Source organism: Mobula hypostoma, chromosome 4 (assembly GCF_963921235.1).
Source record: "Mobula hypostoma chromosome 4, sMobHyp1.1, whole genome shotgun sequence".
In the NCBI taxonomy this organism is placed as follows: Eukaryota; Metazoa; Chordata; class Chondrichthyes; order Myliobatiformes; family Myliobatidae; genus Mobula; species Mobula hypostoma.
The window spans coordinates 8,931,041-8,952,698 of record NC_086100.1 but is presented as its reverse complement, the minus strand read 5'-3'; the positions used below and the strand labels follow the sequence as shown (position 1 = coordinate 8,952,698).

The 21,658-nt window shown below is 45.5% G+C and overlaps 1 protein-coding gene across 5 annotated transcripts in view; it reads right to left on the bottom strand.

Moving 5' to 3' along the window:
• The window catches only part of LOC134345117 (interleukin-1 receptor accessory protein-like), a 90,890-nt gene that overhangs the window by 58,627 nt on the left and 10,605 nt on the right, over positions 1–21,658 (bottom strand). For 3 of the 5 annotated variants that reach the window (XM_063045293.1, XM_063045295.1, XM_063045292.1), the window contains 2 exons: positions 15,029–15,158; positions 8,361–8,437 (listed from right to left, as the gene is read on the bottom strand). In XM_063045293.1, coding sequence (XP_062901363.1) covers positions 8,361–8,436 — 76 coding nt within the window. In that variant the 5' untranslated portion in view covers position 8,437; positions 15,029–15,158. Of the gene's footprint in view, positions 1–8,360; positions 8,438–10,550; positions 10,683–15,028; positions 15,159–21,658 lie in introns of all 5 variants that reach the window. The other 2 variants (XM_063045296.1, XM_063045297.1) reach the window with 2 other exon arrangements.

Sequence of the window (21,658 nt, the reverse complement as noted above, 5' to 3'; positions counted from 1 at the left end):
GGGACGTACCTGTCCTAGCATGTAAAGTCAGCTTCATCACACCAGTCAGATGAGATGAACAGTGAGATCTAACGGCCAGCGAGTCAGTTCTGCAACGCTTTGTGGGAGCAAAAGACATGACCAGACACGGTCATCCAATGCAACCAAGGAAGATTCCAGTCGTGATAACTACTTGTACCACTGGACCAGGACTTCCGAAGTCGAGAAGGTGGAACCGCCCCACCGCAGCGGCTTTTCCACTTTTAAAACTCTCTCTCACAGGTTTTCTAGTGTCATCATCCGATACAAGGGACAACCAATTACTACAGTGCCGTGTGGGGTTCAATTCCCACTGCTGTCTCTGAGGAGTTTGTATGTTCTCCCCTTGACTGTATGGCTTTCCTCCTGTTCCCCTCATTCATTCCAGTGATGTGCAGGTTAATTGGTCACGTGGCTGTATTGGGCAGCGTGAGCTCATGTGGTTAAGATAGTCGTTACCATGCTAAATCTCTCACTAACAACACTCACAACACGCTGGAGGAACTCAGCAGGTCAGGCAGCATCCGTGGAAATGATCGGTCAACATTTCGGGCCGGAACCCTTCATCAGGACTGAAGAGGGAAGGGGCAGAGGGCCTATAAAGAAGGTGGGAAGGAGATTCTTACTCAGAAGCCCAAAAATGTTTTAATCTAGCCTTATGGTGTTCTAGTCCTGTAGTCTGTCCACCAGGGCTCCTTGTAAAGGAAAAGCATTTTTACAATTTAGGAATTGTAAAGTCTAACTGGAGATCATTCTAACTGGTTGCATCACCATCTGGTATGGAGGGGCCACGGCACAGGGTCAGAAAAAGCTGCAGGAATCTGCAAATTCAGCTAATTTTATCATGGGCAATGGTGTCTGCAGCATCAAGGGCACCTTCAAAAGGAGATGACTCAAAAAGGCAGCATCCGTCGTGAGGGACCCTCATCAGCCGGGACATGCCCTCTTCCCACTGCTACCAACGAGGGGAGGGAAAGGAACCTGAAGGCACAGAATCTTCCCCTCTGCTATCAGAGTTTATTTTTTATTTTATTTATTGAGATACAACATGGAACAGGCCCATCAAGCCCTTCAAGCCACGCCACCCAGCAACCCCCAATTTAACCCCAGCCTAACCTTGGCACAGTTTACAATGACCAGTTAACCTACCAACCAGTAGGCTCTTGGACTGTGAGGGCACCCAGAGGAAACCTATGAGGTCACAGGGAGAACATTCAAACTCCTTACAAGCAGCTGCTCGTTGTCTTCTGAACAGACAACATCCGTTAGTCTTGTGAGACCATGGATCCCAGGGCGCAACCCTGGGCAAGGTTGTATGGAAGACCAGCAGTTGCCCATGCTGCAAGTCTCCCCTCTCCACGACACTAATGTTGTCCAAGGGAAGGGCATTAGGACCCATACAGCTTGGCACCGGTGTCGTCGCAGAGCAATGTGTGATTAAGTGCCTTGCTCAAGGACACAACTCGTTGCCTCAGCTGGGGCTCAAACTCACGACCTTCAGGTAGCTAGTCCAATGCCTTAACCACTTGGCCACGTGCCCACACAAACAGACAATGAAGACAGGTACATATCTTTGTTCTCTTTTTTCTCTAATTTAATTACATATATTTCTTATTTTACAGTTTTTTGTGTATTGCACTGCACTGCAGCCGCAAAACAATAACTTTTATGACATATGTCGGTGATATTAAACCTGATTCTGATTAGGCTTAATTAGGAAGGGGAAAAAAGATTATGAGAGAAAACTGGCAGGGAACATAAAAACGGACTGTAAAAGCTTTTATAGATATGTAAAAAGGAAAAGACTGGTAAAGACAAATGTAGGTCCCCTACAGACAGAAACAGGTGAATTGATTATGGGGAGCAAGGACATGGCAGACCAATTGAATAATTACTTTGGTTCTGTCTTCACGAAGGAGGACATAAATAATCTTCCAGAAATAGTAGGGGACAGAGGGTCCAGTGAGATGGAGGAACTGAGGGAAATAGATGTTAGTAGGGAAGTGGTGTTAGGTAAATTGAAGGGATTGAAGGCAGATAAATCCCCAGGGCCAGATGGTCTGCATCCTAGAGTGCTTAAGGAAGTAGCCCAAGAAATAGTGGATGCATTAGTGATAATTTTTCAAAACTCGTTAGATTCTGGACTAGTTCCTGAGGATTGGAGGGTGGCTAATGTAACCCCACTTTTTAAAAAAGGAGGGAGAGAGAAACCGGGGAATTATAGACCGGTTAGCCTAACGTCGGTGGTGGGGAAACTACTGGAGTCAGTTATCAAGGATGTGATAACAGCGCATTTGGAAAGCGGTGAAATCATCGGACAAAGTCAGCATGGATTTGTGAAAGGAAAATCATGTCTGACGAATCTCAAAGAATTTTTTGAGGATGTAACTAGTAGAGTGGATAGGGGAGAACCAGTGGATGTGGTATATTTGGATTTTCAAAAGGCTTTTGACAAGGTCCCACACAGGAGATTAGTGTGCAAACTTAAAGCACACGGTATTGGGGGTAAGGTATTGATGTGGGTGGAGAATTGGTTATCAGACAGGAAGCAAAGAGTGGGAATAAACGGGACCTTTTCAGAATGGCAGGCGGTGACTAGTGGGGTACCGCAAGGCTCAGTGCTGGGACCCCAGTTGTTTACAATATATATTAATGACTTGGATGAGGGAATTAAATGCAGCATCTCCAAGTTTGCGGATGACACGAAGCTGGGTGGCAGTGTTAGCTGTGAGGAGGATGGTAAGAGGATGCAGGGTGTCTTGGATAGGTTGGGTGAGTGGGCAAATTCATGGCAGATGCAATTTAATGTGGATAAATGTGAAGTTATCCACTTTGGTGGCAAAAATAGGAAAATAGATTATTATCTGAATGGTGGCCGATTAGGAAAAGGGAAGGTGCAACGAGACCTGGGTGTCATTATACACCAGTCATTGAAAGTGGGCATGCAGGTACAGCAGGCGGTGAAAAAGGCGAATGGTATGCTGGCATTTATAGCGAGAGGATTCGAGTACAGGAGCAGGGAGGTACTACTGCAGTTGTACAAGGCCTTGGTGAGACCACACCTGGAGTATTGTGTGCAGTTTTGGTCCCCTAATCTGAGGAAAGACATCCTTGCCATAGAGGGAGTACAAAGAAGGTTCACCAGATTGATTCCTGGGATGGCAGGACTTTCATATGAAGAAAGACTGGATGAACTGGGCTTGTACTCATTGGAATTTAGAAGATTGAGGGGGGGATCTGATTGAAACGTATAAGATCCTAAAGGGATTGGACAGGCTAGATGCAGGAAGATTGTTCCCGATGTTGGGGAAGTCCAGAACGAGGGGCCACAGTTTGAGGATAGAGGGGAAGCCTTTTAGGACCGAGATTAGGAAAAACTTCTTCACACAGAGAGTGGTGAATCTGTGGAATTCTCTGCCACAGGAAACAGTTGAGGCCAGTTCATTGGCTATATTTAAGAGGGAGTTAGATATGGCCCTTGTGGCTACAGGGGTCAGGGGGTATGAAGGGAAGGCTGGGGCGGGGTTCTGAGTTGGATGATCAGCCATGATCATAATAAATGGCGGTGCAGGCTCGAAGGGCCGAATGGCCTACTCCTGCACCTATTTTCTATGTTTCTATGTTTTCTATGTTTCTATTACAGTAAGAAGACTGAAGCCATGGTAGAAGCTGCTGATCTGGTCGCTCAGAAGCAACACAGCCACAGATAACACTGGACATTATCTATCTTGTGGTGCATTTCTCTTGCCTTGTATATAAAACCAACAACAAAACTGCAGAGTGAACCACAGGAACTCTTCACACGCCTGGACAAGTTGACTACAAACTGATTTGAATTTTATTGTCCAAGCAACATTGCTTTGTATGTACAACTGTGCAACTCCAACCAAGAGCATTTATACTGTGTCCTACTTTACGGTTTGTACAATGTTTAAAGCAATGCTTGGAATTTAAGTAGTCTGAGGCACTTCATATACACGGTGGCCACTTTATTAGGTTAATTAGAAAATTAGTTAATATTACAATCAGATTCCTCTGTGGTTGCCATCTCTGATCATTCGCAATATTTCCAAGCACTGGAATAATTAAAATGATTTGTATTCCAGTCAAGATGGTGCTGAGCTGTGGTCTCCCTCCACTGAGGTGGTGACTCAGACTTAGCTGTCTGTTAGTTTTTTTAGGTTCTTAAGGATTGTTTTGGGGCAGAAATGGGAGTTAGAGGCCAGGTTAGGGTTTAGGGACAGGGATGTGAGGGAATTAGAGGACAAGCCACAGTCTGAGCCTCCATTCCACATTAGAAGAGGGCGTAGTCGGATGTCAGGCCTGCAGACCTGTGAGAACATTTGGGGTCCTCACACCGGCGTGTCCGGAACTCGAGGCCTGGAATTGGGGTCCTCACTGAGGGACCTCATTCGTTGTCATCGATGAGTCCTGGCTTAATACTAAAGATCAAAGCCTGAAGGTCCTGCAGAAGTCCAGATCAAAGCGCAAAGGCCAACTGAAGGTCTGGAAGTTGAGGCCTGATGGCCGAAGTCCCAAGTTTGCAAATCTCTGTGAGGATGCTGGGGATATTGAAGGTCTAGAGTCTGTGAATCTACAATCCACTGTAGGACTGTGCGTGTGCAAGGAGGAAAGGGGCTTGTTTTGCTGTTGTTGCTTTGTCATTTACGATGTTGTTTTGTTCTGTGTTGTTCAGCTGAACAATGTGGGCATCCTTCCGCAGGACATCCAACACTGTAATGAGGCAAGGAGAAGGAGCGGAGGTCAGATTGCACCGAGGTTGGAAGGCAGTGATCTCCGAAGACCAAGATCTGAAGCCCTGACCTGATAAATGAGAGCCGGTGACTCCCGAGATCAGTGAGTCCTGGGCGCAGAGGTCCGATGTCAGTTCAGTCCCAGGACCGGAGGTCCGATTTCAGTCAGCAGACCCAGAGGTTGGAGGCCTGTGATTGGTGAGTCCAGAGATCAAAGGCTAGAAGTTGGCAAATCCAGAGTTTGAAGTCTGAAGGTGAAAGCCCCAAGGCAGGCAAGTCTGGACATCGGAAGCCTGGGACCTTAGAGACGGCCTGTGGTGTTGGAGGCCTGTGTGCGTGTGCGTGTGTGTGTGTGTGTGGTACATGTGATAAATAAATCTGAATCTGAAAATGATGTTCAAGATCACAGACCAGGGAACAAGTACAATGAAATGTGAACGGGAAGACAGGAAGAGATTGTTCCACAGGATATCCAACAGTCTAATGTGACAAATATAGCGGAAGGGGCCAGAGGTCAGAGCTCAAGTTGGAGCACCCCAAGGTCAAGGCTGTGTGCGGGTGGAGGCAGGGGGTTTGGTGGAAAAGTGGTCTGCTTTCCTGCTGCTATTTGTTGTATATTGATTCAGTGATGTTAGGCTGAATATTGTGTGTGTGCTACATTGGTGCCACTTGTGGGCTGTCCCCATAAGTGTGCGTGTGTGTGTGTGTGTGTGTGTGTGTGTGTGTGTGTGAGAGAGAGAGAGAGACAGAAACACCCTGCCACGTGTGGTAGTCGAGGCAGATACATTAGGGACATTAAATAAACTCAGAGATTTATTGTATGATAGAAAAATTGGAGGGTTCTGTGGGAAGGAAGGGCTACATTGATCTTCGAGTGGCTAAAAGGTCAGCATAACATCACAGGCCGAAGGGCCTGTATTGTGCTGCAGTAATCTATATTCTATGTTCTATTTGGGCAAGTACATTGTCAGAGGGATATGGGCCAAATGTGGGCAAATGGGACTAGCTTAATTGGAATCTTGGTCAACACGGATTAGATGGGCTGAAGGGCCTGCTTCTATGATGTATTGAATTGAATTGACTTTATTTCTTATATCCTTCACATACATGAGTAAAAATCTTTATGTTACATCGCCGTTTAAATGTGCAATATGCAATTGTAGCAATTTATTATAATTTATAATAAATATAGCAGTCAATGTAACATAGAATACACTCAAATCGGAGTGAGTTAATCAGTCTGATGGCCTGGTGGAAGAAGCTGTCCCGGAGTCTGTTGGTCCTGGCTTTAATGCTGCGGTACTGTTTCCCAGATGGTAGCAGCTGGAACAGTTTGTGGTAGGGGTGACTCGGGTCCCCAACGATCCTTCGGGCCCTTTTTACACACCAGTCTTTGTAAATGTCCTGAATCGTGGGAAGTTCACAACTACAGATGCGCTGGGCTGTCCACACCCTGCAATTAAGGGAGGTACAGTTCCCATACCAGGCAGTGATGCCGCCAGTCAGGATGCTTTCAGTTGTGCCCCTGTGAAAGTTCTTAGGATTCCGGGGTCTATACCAAACTTCCTCAACCGTCTGAGCCTTTTCCACCACACAGCTGGTCTCTATGAAGCAAGAACCAGCTCAGAGTCAGTGTGAGGTTGTGTCAATGGGGCACTTTACTGTGCCAGTCAGCACATTAGGTACCATATAAAGGGGATACTAATTGGCTGGTTAGTTCTCCATGGCCTCCAAGTGCCACAGACAGGTTAAATTCGGGAGATCCAAAGGCTGTTAAATGCACCATGTCAGTGTGAGACTTTCTATTTCAAGGTTGAATCACAATTTTAATGGACGAACTCCATGTACCCATCCAGCAATTCGCTAGCAACCATGAATAAACATGTCTGTGCCCATGTCCATAGAGCATGAGAGAAATAACCATCCAGAAAAAAAACCCATCAGGGTCGTAAAGAGTGCTTCTGGCACAGTGGCCTGCATGCATTGGTTTTCCACAGGTGCTCCGGTTTCCTCCCACAGTCCAAAGATGTTCCAGGTAGGTGAATTGGTCATTGTAAATTGTCCCGTGATTAGGTTAGGGTTAATGGGGTTTGACGAGTGTTGCTGGGGTGGTGTAGCTTGAAGGGCCAGAAGGATCTGCTTTGTGCTGTATCGTTAAATAAAACTAAAATGCTGAAGTTGTAGGGAAGACATTGGTGAGGACAACTTGGCGCAGGTCTGGTCACCTGCCTTCTGGAAAGATGTCAGTAAGAGTACAGAGAAAATTTTGAAGGATGTTGCCAGGACTTGAGGACCTGAGCTATAAGGAACAGTTGAATAGGAGAATGAGGGGAGATTTCATTGAGGTATACAAAATTATGAGCGGGAGAGATAAATGCATGCAGACTTTTTCCACTGAGATTCAGTGGGGCTAGAACTAGAGGTCATGGGTTAGGGGTGAAGGGTGAAATGCTTGAGCGGAACATGAGTGGGGATTTCACTCAGAGGGTGGGGACTGTGTGGAGCGAGCTGTCACTGGAAGTGGGGAGTGCGGGTTTGATCTCAACAATTAAGAGAAGTTTGGATAGGTACATGGATGGGAGTGGTATGAAGGGCTATGGTTCAAGAACAGGTCAATAGGACTCAGTTGATTACTAGTTTTGCACAGACTAGATGGGCTGAAGGGCCTGTTTCTGTGCTGTAGGGTTCAATGACTGTGACTAAACTATGCAACCAATAAGTACAAAGGAAACTGTTCCACAAAGTAACAAGGAAGGTTAATTACTATCTTGGCTTTAATCTAATGCAAAGATAATACTCAAAGACTGAACAAACTCAGAGATTTGGATCAACTCCCACTCTAAGGACTCATAAAATATCCATCTCCAAGAGTGGGCTTCAGGGTCTGAGGAGTTGAGGAGAAGGTGTCTTCCCACTGAGGTGTTAAAAAGATATGTCCTGTACCTAATAAAGTGGCCACTAAGTGTTCTGTTCGCAATCTTCTGCTGCACACCACTGTTGTAATGTGTGGTTATTTGAGTTACTGTCACCTTCCTGTCAGCTTGACCGAGTCTGGCCATTCTCCTCTGACCTTTCTCATTAACAAGACATTTTTGCCCACAGAACTGCTGCTCACTGGATTTTGTTCTCTTTCTCGCAGCATTCTCTGTAAACTCTAGAGACTGTTGTGCGTGAAAATCTCAGATCAGCAGTTTCTGAGATACTCAAACCACATTGTCTGGCACCAACAATCATTCCATGGTCAAAGTCACTTAGATCACATTTCTTCCCCATTCTGATGTTTGATCTGAACAACAATTGAACCTCTTGACCATGTCTGCTTGCTTTTATGCATTGAGTTGTTCCCACATGATTGGCTGATTAGATATTTGCATTAACCAGAAGATATACAGGTGTACCTAATAAAGTGGCCACTGAGTGCAGATGAAAAGGAGAGATTTGCATGAAAGCTCATTGAACACCAATTATAGGCTTGCCTTAAACCAGATGGGCTGAATGGCCCCATTGATTTGGCTGTCATATTGCCTACAAGCATGGTCGCATTCTGATGCTACTGAAAAAGTCAACCAATTGCAGGGTCTCACTCACCAGATTCACCGTGGATCTCCCTGACTTCAGTGCTGACCAACAGGCCCAGGACCAAGATCGAGAGGGCACGACGCATCCTGGGACAGAGCAAGAGCAGCCTTAGCACTTCATTAAAGAACACACAAGAGAGTTGAAGCCGAAGGCAAGAGAACTGTCACCACAGGCACAGAACAGGCTTCCTGCTGTAAATGCTTCAACACCGTACGGAAGAAAAGTTCAGGGAACAGTTTCTCAGAATATCTAACCCAGCAGTCCACTGGATGAGCTCAGCAAGTCAGGCAGGATCCAAGGAAGGAAATGGGCAGTTGATATTTTCAAGTGAGGACCCTTCATCTAGACTGAACAAGAGAGGATTTCAAAAGGCTCTTAGATAGGCACTTGGATGTACAGAGAACTGAGGGACAGATAGGTAAAATGGATCTGTTACACATTTAATTACAAGTTTAATTACTTAGGCACAACTTTCACATACAGCATAGAAGCAGGCACTTCGACCCATCTCATCCATGACGAACTATTAATCCGCTTCGTCCTATCAACCTACACTGGGACCATAGCCCTCCATACCCCTCCCATCGATATACCTATCCAACTTACTCTTAAACGTTGATATTAAACCTGAATCCACCACTTCTGATGGCAGCACATTCCGCATTCTCACCACCCTCTGAAGGGAAGGTATTCCCTTCATGTTTCCCTGAAACAGTTCATCTTTCACACTTGACCTATGACTTCGAGTTCGAGCCTCACCCAACCTCACTGGAAAAAGCCTGCTTGCATTTACCCTAGCTATACCGCTCATAATTTTGTACCCCTCTTTCAAATCTCCCCTCATTCTCCTACACTCCAGGGAATAAAGTCCTCACCTATTCAACACCATGGGGCGTTGGACCCGGAGGCTGGTGGGGTGGTAGGTGAGGACCAGGGGAACCCTATTCCTAGTGGGGTGGCGGCAGGATGAAGTGAGAGCAGATGTACGTGAAATGGGGGAGATTCTGACTCTGTCTCTAGAGACAGCTTATCCACTGATGTCTACTATAAGCCTACTGACTCTCACAGCTATCTGGACTATTCCTCTTCTCACCCTGTCGCTTGCAAAAACGCCATACCCTTCTCGCAATTCCTCCGTCTCTGCCGCATCTGCTCTCAGGATGAGGCTTTTCATTCTAGGACGAGGGAGATGTCTTCCTTTTTTAAAGAAAGGGGCTTCCCTTCCTCCACTATCAACTCTGCTCTTAAACGCATCTCCCCCATTTCACGTACATCTGCTCTCACTCCATCCTCCCGCCACCCCACGAGGAATAGGGTTCCCCTGGTCCTCACCTACCACCCCACCAGCCTCCGGGTCCAACATATTATTCTCCATAACTTCCGCCACCTCCAACGGGATCCCACCACTAAGCACATCCTTCCCTCCCCCCCTCTCTCTGCATTCCGCAGGGATCACTCCCTACGCAACTCTCTTGTCCATTCGTCCCCCCTATCCCTCCCCACTGATCTCCCTCCTGGCACTTATCCGTGTAAGCGGAACAAGTGCTACACATGCCCTTACACTTCCTCCCTTACCACCATTCAGGGCCCCAAACAGTCCTTCCAGGTGAGGCAACACTTCACCTGTGAGTCGGCTGGGGTGATATACTGCGTCCGGTGCTCCCGATGTGGCCTTTTATATATTGGTGAGACCCGACGCAGACTGGGAGACCGCTTTGCTGAACATCTACGCTCTGTCCGCCAGAGAAAGCAGGATCTCCCAGTGGCCACACATTTTAATTCCACATCCCATTCCCATTCTGACATGTCTATCCATGGCCTCCTCTACTGTAAAGATGAAGCCACACTCAGGTTGGAGGAACAACACCTTATATTCCGTCTGGGTAGCCTCCAACCCGATGGCATGAACATGGACTTCTCTAACTTCCGCTAATGCCCCACCTCCCCCTCGTACCCCATCTGTTACTTATTTTTATACACACATTCTTTCTCTCACTCTCCTTTTTCTCCCTCTGTCCCTCTGAATATACCTCTTGCCCATCCTCTGGGTCCCCCCTCCTTGACCTCCTGTCCCATGATCCTCTCGTATCCCTTTTGCCCATCACCTGTCCAGCTCTTGGCTCCATCCCTCCCCCTCCTGTCTTCTCCTATCATTTTGGATCTCCCCCTCCCCCTCCAACTTTCAAATCCCTTACTCACTCTTCCTTCAGTTAGTCCTGACGAAGGGTCTCGGCCTGAAACGTCGACTGCACCTCTTCCTATAGATGCTGCCTGGCCTGCTGCGTTCACCAGCAACTTTGATGTGTGTTGCCTATAGCTCAGATGTTGGTCCTGGTACAACAATTGAAAGGTACTTGGTCATGACCATGGATAGAAAAGATTTAGATGGGAACCTTGGTCGGCATCGACCAGATGAGCCAAAGAGCATAATCCCTGACAGTATTTTTAATTTTATTTAGAAAAACATCAAAGACATCAAGGTAGAGTGGTGGTTAGCACAATGCTATTACAGCTCGAGGCGTTCCACAGTTTGGAACTGAATTCCACAGCCACCTGTCAGGAGTCACATAATAAGGATAATGTCACAATTGTAATGGAGGACTTCAATATGCAAGAGGATTGGGAAAATCAGGTTTGTGTCGAATTGCAAGAGAGGGAGTATGTTGAATGATTACGAGATGGCTTTTTAGAGCAGCTTGTCCTTGAACCTACTCAGAGAAAGGCAATCTTAGATCGGGTGTTGTGTAATAATCTGATCTTATTAGGGAGTTTAATGTCAAGGAACCCCTTAAGAGCACAGGAGTACATTCGGCCAGAGACTCATTCCTCCAAGATGCAGCACAGAGTGTCAAAGGAAGTCATTCCTGCCTGTGGCCATCAAACTTTACAACTCCTCCCTTGGAGGGTCAGACACCCTGCGCCGATAGGCTGGTCCTGGACGTATTTCATAATTTACTGGCATAATTTACATATTACTATTTAACTATTTATGGTTCTATTACTATTTATTATTTATGGTGCAACTGTAACGAAAACCAATTTCCCCAGAGATCAATAAAGTCTGACTATGACTATGACTAAGAGACAGTGATCATAACGTGATTGAATTCATACTGCAATTTGAGAGGGATAACTCACATGTATCAGTATCACAATGGAATAAAGGGAATTACGGAGGCGAGAGAGAGGAGCTTTCCCAGAAGGATTGGAGGAGAACACTGGTGCCGATGACAGCAGAGTAGAGGTGTCTGAAGTTTCTGGGAATAGTCCACAAGATGCAGGGTAGATATGTCACTCAAAAGAAGTAGTTCTCAAAAGGCAGGGCTAGGCAACCGTGGCTGACAAGGGAAGTTGAGGACTGCATAAACAAAGGAAAGGGCATGTAAAGTAGCAAAAGTAAGTGGGATGTTGGATGATTGGGAAGTTTTTAAAATCCAACAAAAAGCAACTTAAAAAGCTATAGGAAGGGAAAAGATGAAATATGAGGGCAAACTATCCAATACCATAAAGCAAAATACAAAAAGTTTTTCTTCAGTTATATAAAGAGTAAAAAGGAGGAGAGAATTGATATTGGACCACTAGAAAATGATGCTGGTGAGGTAGTAATGGGGGGGGGGCAAAGAAATGGCAGATGAACTTAATGACGACTTTGCATCACTCTTTACAGTGGAAGACACTAGCAGTGTGCAAAACATCTATGAGTGTCAGGGAGCAGGAGTGAGTGCCATTGCTATTATAAAGGAAAAAGTGCAGGCAAACTCAATGGTCTTAAGGTGGATTAGTCTCCCAGACCAGATGGACTATATCCCAGAGTACTGAGAGAGGTTGCTGAAGAGATAACGGATGTATTGGTCATGATCTTTCAAGAATCACGTGATTCCGTCATGGTCCCGGAGGACTGGAAGATTGCAAATGTCACTCCACTCTTTAAGAAAGGAGGAAGGCGGAAGGCAAAAGAATGGAAATTATAGGCCAGTTAGCCTATCGTCAGTGGTTGGGAACGTGTTTAAGTCTATTATTAAGGATGAGGTTTTGAGGTACAGTACTTGGAGCTTAATGATAAAATAAATCAAAGTCAGCTTGGTTAACCAATTTCCCCTGGGATCAATAAAGTATGACTATGACTATGTTTCTGTAAAGGAAAACATTTTTGCCCGACAAATCTGTTAGAATTCTTCGAGAAAGTAGCAAGCAGGGTGGAGAAAAGAGAGGTAGTGGATGTCATTTACTTGGATTTTCAGAAGGCATTTAATAAGGCGCCACACATGAAGCTGATTAACAAGGTAAAATCCTATGATGTTACAGGAAGGATACTGGCATGTATAGTGGAATGGCTGACAGGCAGGAGGCAGTGTGTGGGAATAAAAGAGGCTTTTTCTGGTTGGCTGCCAATGACTAGTGGTGTTCCTCAGGGGTCAGTATTGGGACCACTACTTTTCACATTGCTTTGTCAATGATTTAGATAATGGAATTAATGGCTTTGAGGCAAAGTCTGCAGATGATACGAAGAGAGGTGGAGGTGTAGGTAGTGCTGAGGAAGCAATGCGATTGCAACAGGACTTAGACAAACTAGAAGAATGGGCAAAAAAGTGGCAGATGGAATACAATGTTGGGAATTGCATGGTAATATATTTTGGGAAAAGGAACAATAATGCAGGCTATTATCTAAATGGGGAGAAGGTTCAAACATCAGAGAGGTGCAGGGGGACTTAGGAGTCCTTATGCAAGACTCTCAGAAGGTTAATTCACAGGTTGAGTCTGTGGTAACGAAGGCAAATGCAATGTTGGCATTTATTTCAAGGAGCATAGAATATAAAAGCAAGGAGATTATGCTGAGCCTTTATAGGACACTAGTCAGACTGCACTTGGAGTATTGTCAACCCCTGGAGGACTAAGGAGGGGAAAAAGGGTTCAAAGGAACAGCCATGATTGAATGGCGGAGCAGACTCGATGGGCCAACTGGCCTAATTCTGCTCCTATGTGTTACGGTCTTATGGACTGTGACTCTAAGGACAACTTACAGCAGCCATTTAAACTACTGACCCCGCACATCTTTGGTACATGGGAGGAAACCGGGCTGGAAAGCCAACATGATCACACAACAGGTCCAGGCACACAGAACAGCGGGATCAAGATCAAACCGGGTCCCCGGTTCCCCATGGCAGTGGTTCAGCCAACTGATCAGTAACCTTGCTATGTGCTGATACTGCGTGGAAAAGTCTTGTCCGCTGTCAACAACTGTTTGATGCTCAGTTTCAACAGCAATTGATTGATCTGATCCCATCTGGTAAAATGTGTTTTGCTACTAACTGGTGAGATGCTGGTGCCATTTAATTTTAATTGAATTTCCCAAGGCAGGGACAGCACTGGTTAGGTAGAGAGTGAGGATCCCTCTCTGGGGTCCCATCTCATTCTCCCCAGGACAGGGGCAGCAAAGGTTAGGTAGAGAGCAAGAATCCCTCTTTATAAGGTACTGACACCACATTTAGAATATTGTGAGTGATTTCGAGCACATTATATAAGACAAGATGTGCTGGCATTGGAGAGGGTCCAGAGGAGGTTCACAAAGTTGATTCTGGGAATGAAAGGGTTTAATGTTGGGAGTATTTGACGGCTCTGGGCCTGTACTTGCTGGAATTTAGAAGAATGAGAGGGGATCTCACTGAAACCTTTCAAGTATTGAAAGATAGCGTGGATGTGGAAAGGATGCTTCCTGTAGTAGGTGAGTCAAGGACCAGAGAGCACAGGCCCAAATAGTGGCTGTGGAATTCATTACCGCAAGTGGCTGTGGAGGCCAAATCATTGGGTGTATTTAAAGTGGAGGGTGATAGTTTCTGGATTAGTAAGAGTGTTCAAGGTTATAGAGAGAAGGCAAGAGAATGGGGTTGAGAGGGATAATAAATTAGCCATGATGGAATAGTGGTACAGACTCGATGGACAGAATGGCCAAATTCAATGTCTTATGATCTTATGGTCTTTACCATTCCATCACACACACACACACAGGGTAAGACAGCACAGGTTAGACTCAGAATGAAGTTGCCTTTACACTGTCCCATCAGTTACATATAAACCTTCCTCCCCATCATCCCAATCAAAAACCTCCAGAGGGACAAGTTGAGCAAAACTCCTTCCACACCATCCCATCAAAAACCTCCAGAGGGACAGGTTGAGCAAAGCTCCCTCCACACCATCCCATCACACTCCTCCAGAGGGATACCTTGAGCAAAGCACCCTGTACACTGACCTGTCACCCGAGTCCACAGGGACAGAATAGGTTCGTTGTCAAGCTAAGCACGGTATCCCATCACCCACCCACAAAGGGATGGGACAATTTAGATATATGGCAAAGCTCCCCCTGCACCCCCCCCCCCCACCGACCATCCCATGACACTCACCCACAGGATAGGACAGGTTGAAGGTCCCTCCAAACCATTCTACCATCCACTCCCAAGGGGACAGGGCCGGCAATTAAATCTCCTGCACCATCCCATACCACACTCCCTAGGCAGAGGTTAGCACTGGATTGGAGCTTCCTCCATCCTGTGCTGTCACACACACCAGGGGAAGGGACAAGCACTAGTTAGATACAGAGTGAAGCTTCCTCTGCACTATTCCTCATGTTCCTCATGGTCAACCCTGGGTTGATACTGTGTTTGAAACTAGCAAATACTTACAAGCCGAAGTGCAAACCGTCAAAGTTGACGATGACAGCTCGTAGGCCAAACTTCAGGAGAGAGACGTGAAGTGAATTATCTTGGCAAGCCTGCTAATGGCACCAGTCAGGACGTGTCTCAAGCATTTCCACTGTCAGCGGGAAAGGAAAACCAGTCTTATTTATAAATCACTTAATACAGCCTCTCTAACATAGCAACGGAGCTTGAGATGAGTCACACTAGTGTTTTAATAGACACAGAATCACACATGAAAGAGCAACACCCACAAAACCTGGAGGAACTCAGACGCAGTATAACCCAGGGTTGGCCATGAGGAACAGTGCAGAGGGAACTTCACTCTGTATCTAACAGGTGCTGTCCTTCCCCTTGTGCGTGTGACAGTGACCTTCACCAGGACTGGAAAGAAAGCGGGAAGAGGACAGAATAAGAAGGAGGGGTGAGGCAGAGGAAGAAGTACATGCTTCTTCTCCAGTCCTGCCTGATGAAATTTCTTGGCTTGAAACGTCAACTGTTTATTCCCCTCCAAAGATGCTTCCTGAGTTCCTCCAGCATTTTATGTATGTTACTCTGGATTTCCAGCATCTGCAGAATCATTTGTCCTAATGTCTTAAATGAAGGGGGTAGGTTTTTGAGGCCAGTTCATTGGCTATACTTAAAAGGGAGTCAGATATGGCCCTTGTGACTAAAGCAATCGGGGGTATGGAGAGAAGGCAGGTACAGGGTTCTGAGTTGGATGATCAGCCACGATCATAGTGAATGGCGGTGCAGGCTCGAAGGGCCGAATGGCCTACTCCTGCACCTATTTTCTATGTTTCTATGTTTTAAGGAGGAAGTGTGGGAGGGACAGGAAATGGTTTGAGGGAGATATTCTAGAGATTAGGGTCCAGGCAGCCGTTGACATGCTAACCAAAAGTGGGGCATTGGAAATCATAATAACGATAATAACAAAAATAACTTATTTATAGAGCACTTTTCATATAGCCGATGTAGTTCAAGGTGCTTTACACTGGGATAAAGTGCAACATGTTAGTTAAAAGCAAGGTTCAATAAATAGGTTTTGAGCTGGCGTTAGAAAGTGCCAACTGAGACTGCATCCCTTATAGTTTTAGGCATTGAATTCCACAGTTCAAGAGCATAGTCCAGAAAAGCTGAGCTGACAATTGTCTTTTGAGGAAGATTGTTTAAATTTAAGAGGTTGGTGGAGGAAGGCCTGAGAGATTGAGCAGGATATCCATTTTTAAGAATTTTTTTTGGCATATACTACCTGTGTGCGTGCGAGTCTGTGCGTGTGCGTGCATCCGTGACGATGTCACTTTCATGGCTTTTAACAAGGCGCGGAGCGAGAGAGAGTGAGAGACTGTGTGGCGCATCACTCCTCACACAGATATTTTCACAGCATTTTTTTCCCTTTATTTTACGAGGTCGAGTTGCGATCTCGACACTCAACCTGGCACGGATGGAAAGCATACTCGGGAGCGGACCCGACTGGTTTCGAACCCAGGAACCTCCACTCCCGGGTCTGGCGCTGATATCATTGCGCCACCAGCCGGCCCAGAGCAGGATTTCCAATTGTTCAAAGTTCAAAGTTAAAATTATTATCAGAGCATATTCATGTCACCACATACAACCCTGAGATTCTTTTACTGCTGGGCATACTTAGCAAATCTATAGAACAGTAACTGTAAACAGGATCTGTAAACTGTAAACAAACTATGCAAATAGTTTGGAGTTGATCGTCAAGGATGAGGTTACAGAGTACCTGGAGGCATATGACAAGATAGGCAGAACTCAGCATGGATTCCTTAAAGGAAAATCCTGCCTGACAAACCTATTACAATTTCTTGAGGAAATTACAAGTAGGCTAGACAAGAGAGATGCAGTGGATGTTGTATATTTGGATTTTCAGAAGGCCTTTGACAAGGTGCCGCACATGAGGCTACTTATCAAGATAAGAGCCCATGGAATTACGGGGAAGTTACATACGTGGATAGAGCGTTGGCTGACTGGCAGGAAACAGAGGGTGGGAATAAAGGGATCCTATTCTGGTTGGCTGCCGGTTACCAGTGGTGTTCCACATGGGTCCTTGTTGGGGCCGCTTCTTTTTTCGTTGTATATCAACGATTTGGATTATGGAATAGATGGCTTTGTGGCTAAGTTTGCTGACGATACAAAGATAGGTGGAGGGGCCAGTAGTGCTGAGGAACGGAGAGTCTGCAGAGAGACTTGGATAGATTGGAAGAATGGGCAGAGAAGTGGCAAATGAAATACAATGTTGGAAAGTGTATGGTTATGCACTTTGGCAGAAGAAATAAACTGGCAGACTATTATTTAAATGGGGAGAGAATTCAAAGTTCTGAGATGCAACGGGACTTGGGAGTCCTTGTACAGGATACCCTTAAGGTTAACCTCCAGGTTGAGTCGGTGGTGAAGAAGGCGAATGCAATGTTGGCATTCATTTCTAGAGGAATAGAGTATAGGAGCAGGGATGTGATGTTGAGGCTCTATAAGGTGCTGGTGAGACCTCACTTGGAGTACCGTGGGCAGTTTTCTCCTTATTTAAGAAAGGATGTGCTGACGTTGGAGAGGGTACAGAGAAGATTCACTAGAATGATTCCGGGAATGAGAGGGATAACATATGAGGAACGTTTGTCCGCTCTTGGACTGTATTCCTTGGAGTTTAGAAGAATGAGGGGAGACCTCATAGAAACATTTCGAATGTTGAAAGGCACGGACAGAGTGGATGTGGCGAAGTTGTTTCCCATGATGGGGGAGTCTAGTACGAGGGCATGACTTAAGGATTGAAGGGCACCCATTCAGAACAGAGATGCGAAGACTTTTTTTTAGTTGGAGGGTGGTGAATCTAAGGAATTCGTTGCCACGGGCAGCAGTGGAGGCCAAATCATTGGGTGTATTTAAGGCAGAGATTGGTAGGAATCTGAGTAGCCAGAGCATCAAAGGTTATGGTGAGAAGGCGGGGGAGTGGGACTAAATGGGAGAATGGATCAGCTCATGATAAAATGGTGGAGCAGACTCGATGAGCCAAATGGCCGACTTCTGCTCCTTTGTCTTATGGTCTTATGGTCTAAATGCAGATAATAAATAACGAGCATGAATGAACAAGCTAAAAGAGTCCTGAAGTGAGTGTAGCTAACCCCTTTTGTCCAACAGCCTGATGGCTGAGGGGTAGTAACTGTTCTTGAACCTGGTGAGTCCTGAGGTACCTGTACCTTCTACCTGTTGGCAGCAGCAAGAAAAGAGCATGGCCTGGGTGGTGAGGGTTGTTGATGATGGATGCTGCTTTTCTACGGCAACGATTCATGTAGATGTGCTCAATGATTGGGAGAACTTTACCCGTGATGTACTGAGCCAAATCCAATACATTTTGTAAGATTTTCTGCTCAAAGGTGTTGTTGGTGTTCCCATACCAGGCCGTAATGCAGCCAGTCAGCACACCTTCCACCACACATCTATAGAAGTTTGTCAAGGTTTTCATTGACATGCTGAATCTCTGCAGACTCCTGAGGAAGTAGAGTTGTTGTTGTGCTTTCTTCACAATTATAGTTATATGATGGGTCCAGGACAGGTCCTCTGAGATTGTGGCACCGAATATTACTGGCTCATATTCTCTGGTTTCCTCTGGTTTCCCTCTCCTGAAGTCTACAATTAGTTCCTTGATCTTATCGAAGCTGAGTGAGAGGTTGTTGTTATTACACCACTCAGCCAAGTTTCCAACCTCCCTCCTGTGTGCTGATTCATCAACCCCTTTGACACAGCCCACAACAGTGGTGTCATCAGCAAAATTATATGGGGTGTTAGAGCTGTACTTAACCACACAGTCAGCAGTGTAAAGCAAGCAGAGCAGCGGGCTAAGCACACATCCCTGCCCTTCTCCTGTGCTGAAGATTGTGGAGAAGATGTTTTTGCCAGTTCAAACTGACTGGGGTCTACAAGTGAGGAAATCCAGGATCCAATTGCACAAGAGGGTGCTGATGCCCGGGTCTTGGAGTTTGCTGATTAGTTTTCAGGGGATGATGGTGTTAAATGCTGAGCTTCAATCAGTAAACAGCATTCTGATGTTTGCACCTTTGCTGTTCTGAAGTTCCAGGGTTGTGTGAAGAGCCAACGAGATAGCATCTGCTGTGGATCTGTTGCTTCAGTAGGTGAATTGGAGCAGATCCAAGTCGCCACTCAGACAGGAGCTGATATGCTTCAACAACAGCCTCTCAAAACACTTCATCACTGTGGATGGAAGTGCCACTGGGCGATAATCATTTAGACAAGTTAATACAGGACAGCCACACAATTAAAGCCCATTTGAAGCGGGTGGGTGCCACAGACCGCTGGATCAAGAGGGTGAAGATATTCATGAATACACCAGCCAGTTGGTCAGCACAATTCTTCAGTACTCGGCCAGGCACTCTGTCCAGACCAGATGCTTTCTTTGGATTCACTCTTTTGAAGGCAGCCCACACGTCATCTTCAGATACTGAGACCAAAGGATCATTGGAAGACATGGGGGTGCACTTCCAGTTCCTCCCAGTTCTAGTAATCAGAGCAAGCATAGAAGGTATTGAGCTCATCTGGCTGTGCCCTGTATTCCAAGATTTAACTCTGTAGGAGGAGATGGCATTCAAACCTTGCCATAGCTGAAGAGCATCCCTCATTGACTCCAGTCCGGTCAATTGGAAACAAGGAGTCAGAATTTTGGGAATGTGGGAATTAGAATCAATTTTGCTTAAAATACATTTGGGGGGTTTAGAGGGTTTGGGATTAAACACATGAGCATGTGACAAGTTTAGAAGGGCACCATGGCTGGCATGGCTGAGCTAGGCCAAAGGGGCCGCTTCTGAGCCGTATAACACTGACTCTAAATGGTGAGATGCACCGAGATGTAACACAGAGCGTCAGAGGAAGTCATTCCTGCCTGTGGCCATCAAACTTTACAACTCCTCCCTTGGAGGGTCAGACACCCTGAGCCAATAGGCTGGTCCTGGACTTATTTCCTGGCATAATTTACATATTACTATTTAACTATTTATGGTTTTATTACTATTTAATTATTTATGGTGCAACTGTAATGAAAACCAATTTCCGCCGGGATCAATAAAGTATGACTATGACTATGACTATGAGGGATTGGCAGAGGATGCTGTCAAAAGCCTAGAAATTCAAAATTGATTCATTATTTAGCAGTAAGTAAGCACAAGACCTGTGGACAAACTGAAGTGGTTTGGATCATCAGAAATTAACTTTTACAGAAGTTTTGCAGAGGGTTGTAAACTCAGCCAACTCCATTATGGGCACTAGCCTCCACAGTATCGAGAAGATCTTCAAAAGGTAATACCTCAAAAAGATGATGCCAATCATTAAGGGCCCCATCACCCAGGATATGCCCTCTTCTCATTGCTACCATCAATACGGAGGTACAGGAGCCTGAAGGCACACACTCAATGTTTCAGGAACAGCTTATTTCCCTCTGCCTCATCCCGTGTGTTTATATACACATGTATACGCACAAACAGCATTTCTTATTGTAATTTATGTATTATTATGTATTGCAAAGTACTGCTGCCACAAAACAAAAAATCTCACAATACAAGGGGTGATTGAAAAGTTTGTGGCCTAAGGTAGAAGGAGTCAATTTTAGAAAACCTGCACATTTACTTTTCCTACATTTACACACTTAGTCCAGCGGTCATGGAGCATACAGATCCCTTCTTTGTAGAAGTCAGTGTCTCGGACCTCCATGAGTGGTCCCCAGCAGGGGTGATTGATAAATTTGTGGCCTAAAGTAGAAGGAAATGAGTTATTAACTTCAAACTTTCTGCATCTTCACTCAAAGAGTTGAACTGCACATGCATGTAACGAGAGCTGTATAACTCATCTTCTTCTACCTTAGGCCACAAACTTATCAATCACCCCTGCTGTGGACCACTTACTGGAGGTCCAAGACACTTTCATTACATGCACGTGCAGATCAAGTCTTTGAGTGATAACGCAGAAAGTTTGAAGTTAATAACTTCTACCTTAGGCCACAAACTTATCAATCATCCCGGCTGTGGACCACTTCTACAAAGAAGGGATCCGTATGCTCCACGATCACTGGACTAAGTGCATACATGTAGGAGGGGACTATGTTGAAAAACTAGGTTTTCTAAAATTGACTCCTTCTACCTTAGGCCACGAACTTATCAATTACCCCTCGTATATGCCAGTGAAATTAAACCCGATTCTGATTCATATTCTAAGAATCTGCAGAAGGTGGGAGGAGAGGACAGCACTGGAACTGTCAAATTATAGACAGACTGAGATAAGACCTTCCCATAAAATCTCCAATTATCACTCACACGCTCATGTAATGAATTATTCCCAGAACAAACAATGTCATGAGACAGAAAGATGGAAGGATTTAACTCAAAGCCAAGGTTACTCCAAAAATGTATCCACTTCAACACAGTGGAAGCCTTACTGATAATCCAGTTGATTTTTATCCTAATACTCAATGAACCTGTTTTTATGTTCCAAGAACCACAACAGTAAAATTATCAGCAGCTCAAGGAGGTGGAGAAGCTGGTACAGTACTGACCTCCTTAAGGCAACAAAGTCAAGAAGATTTAATAGGTGTTCAAG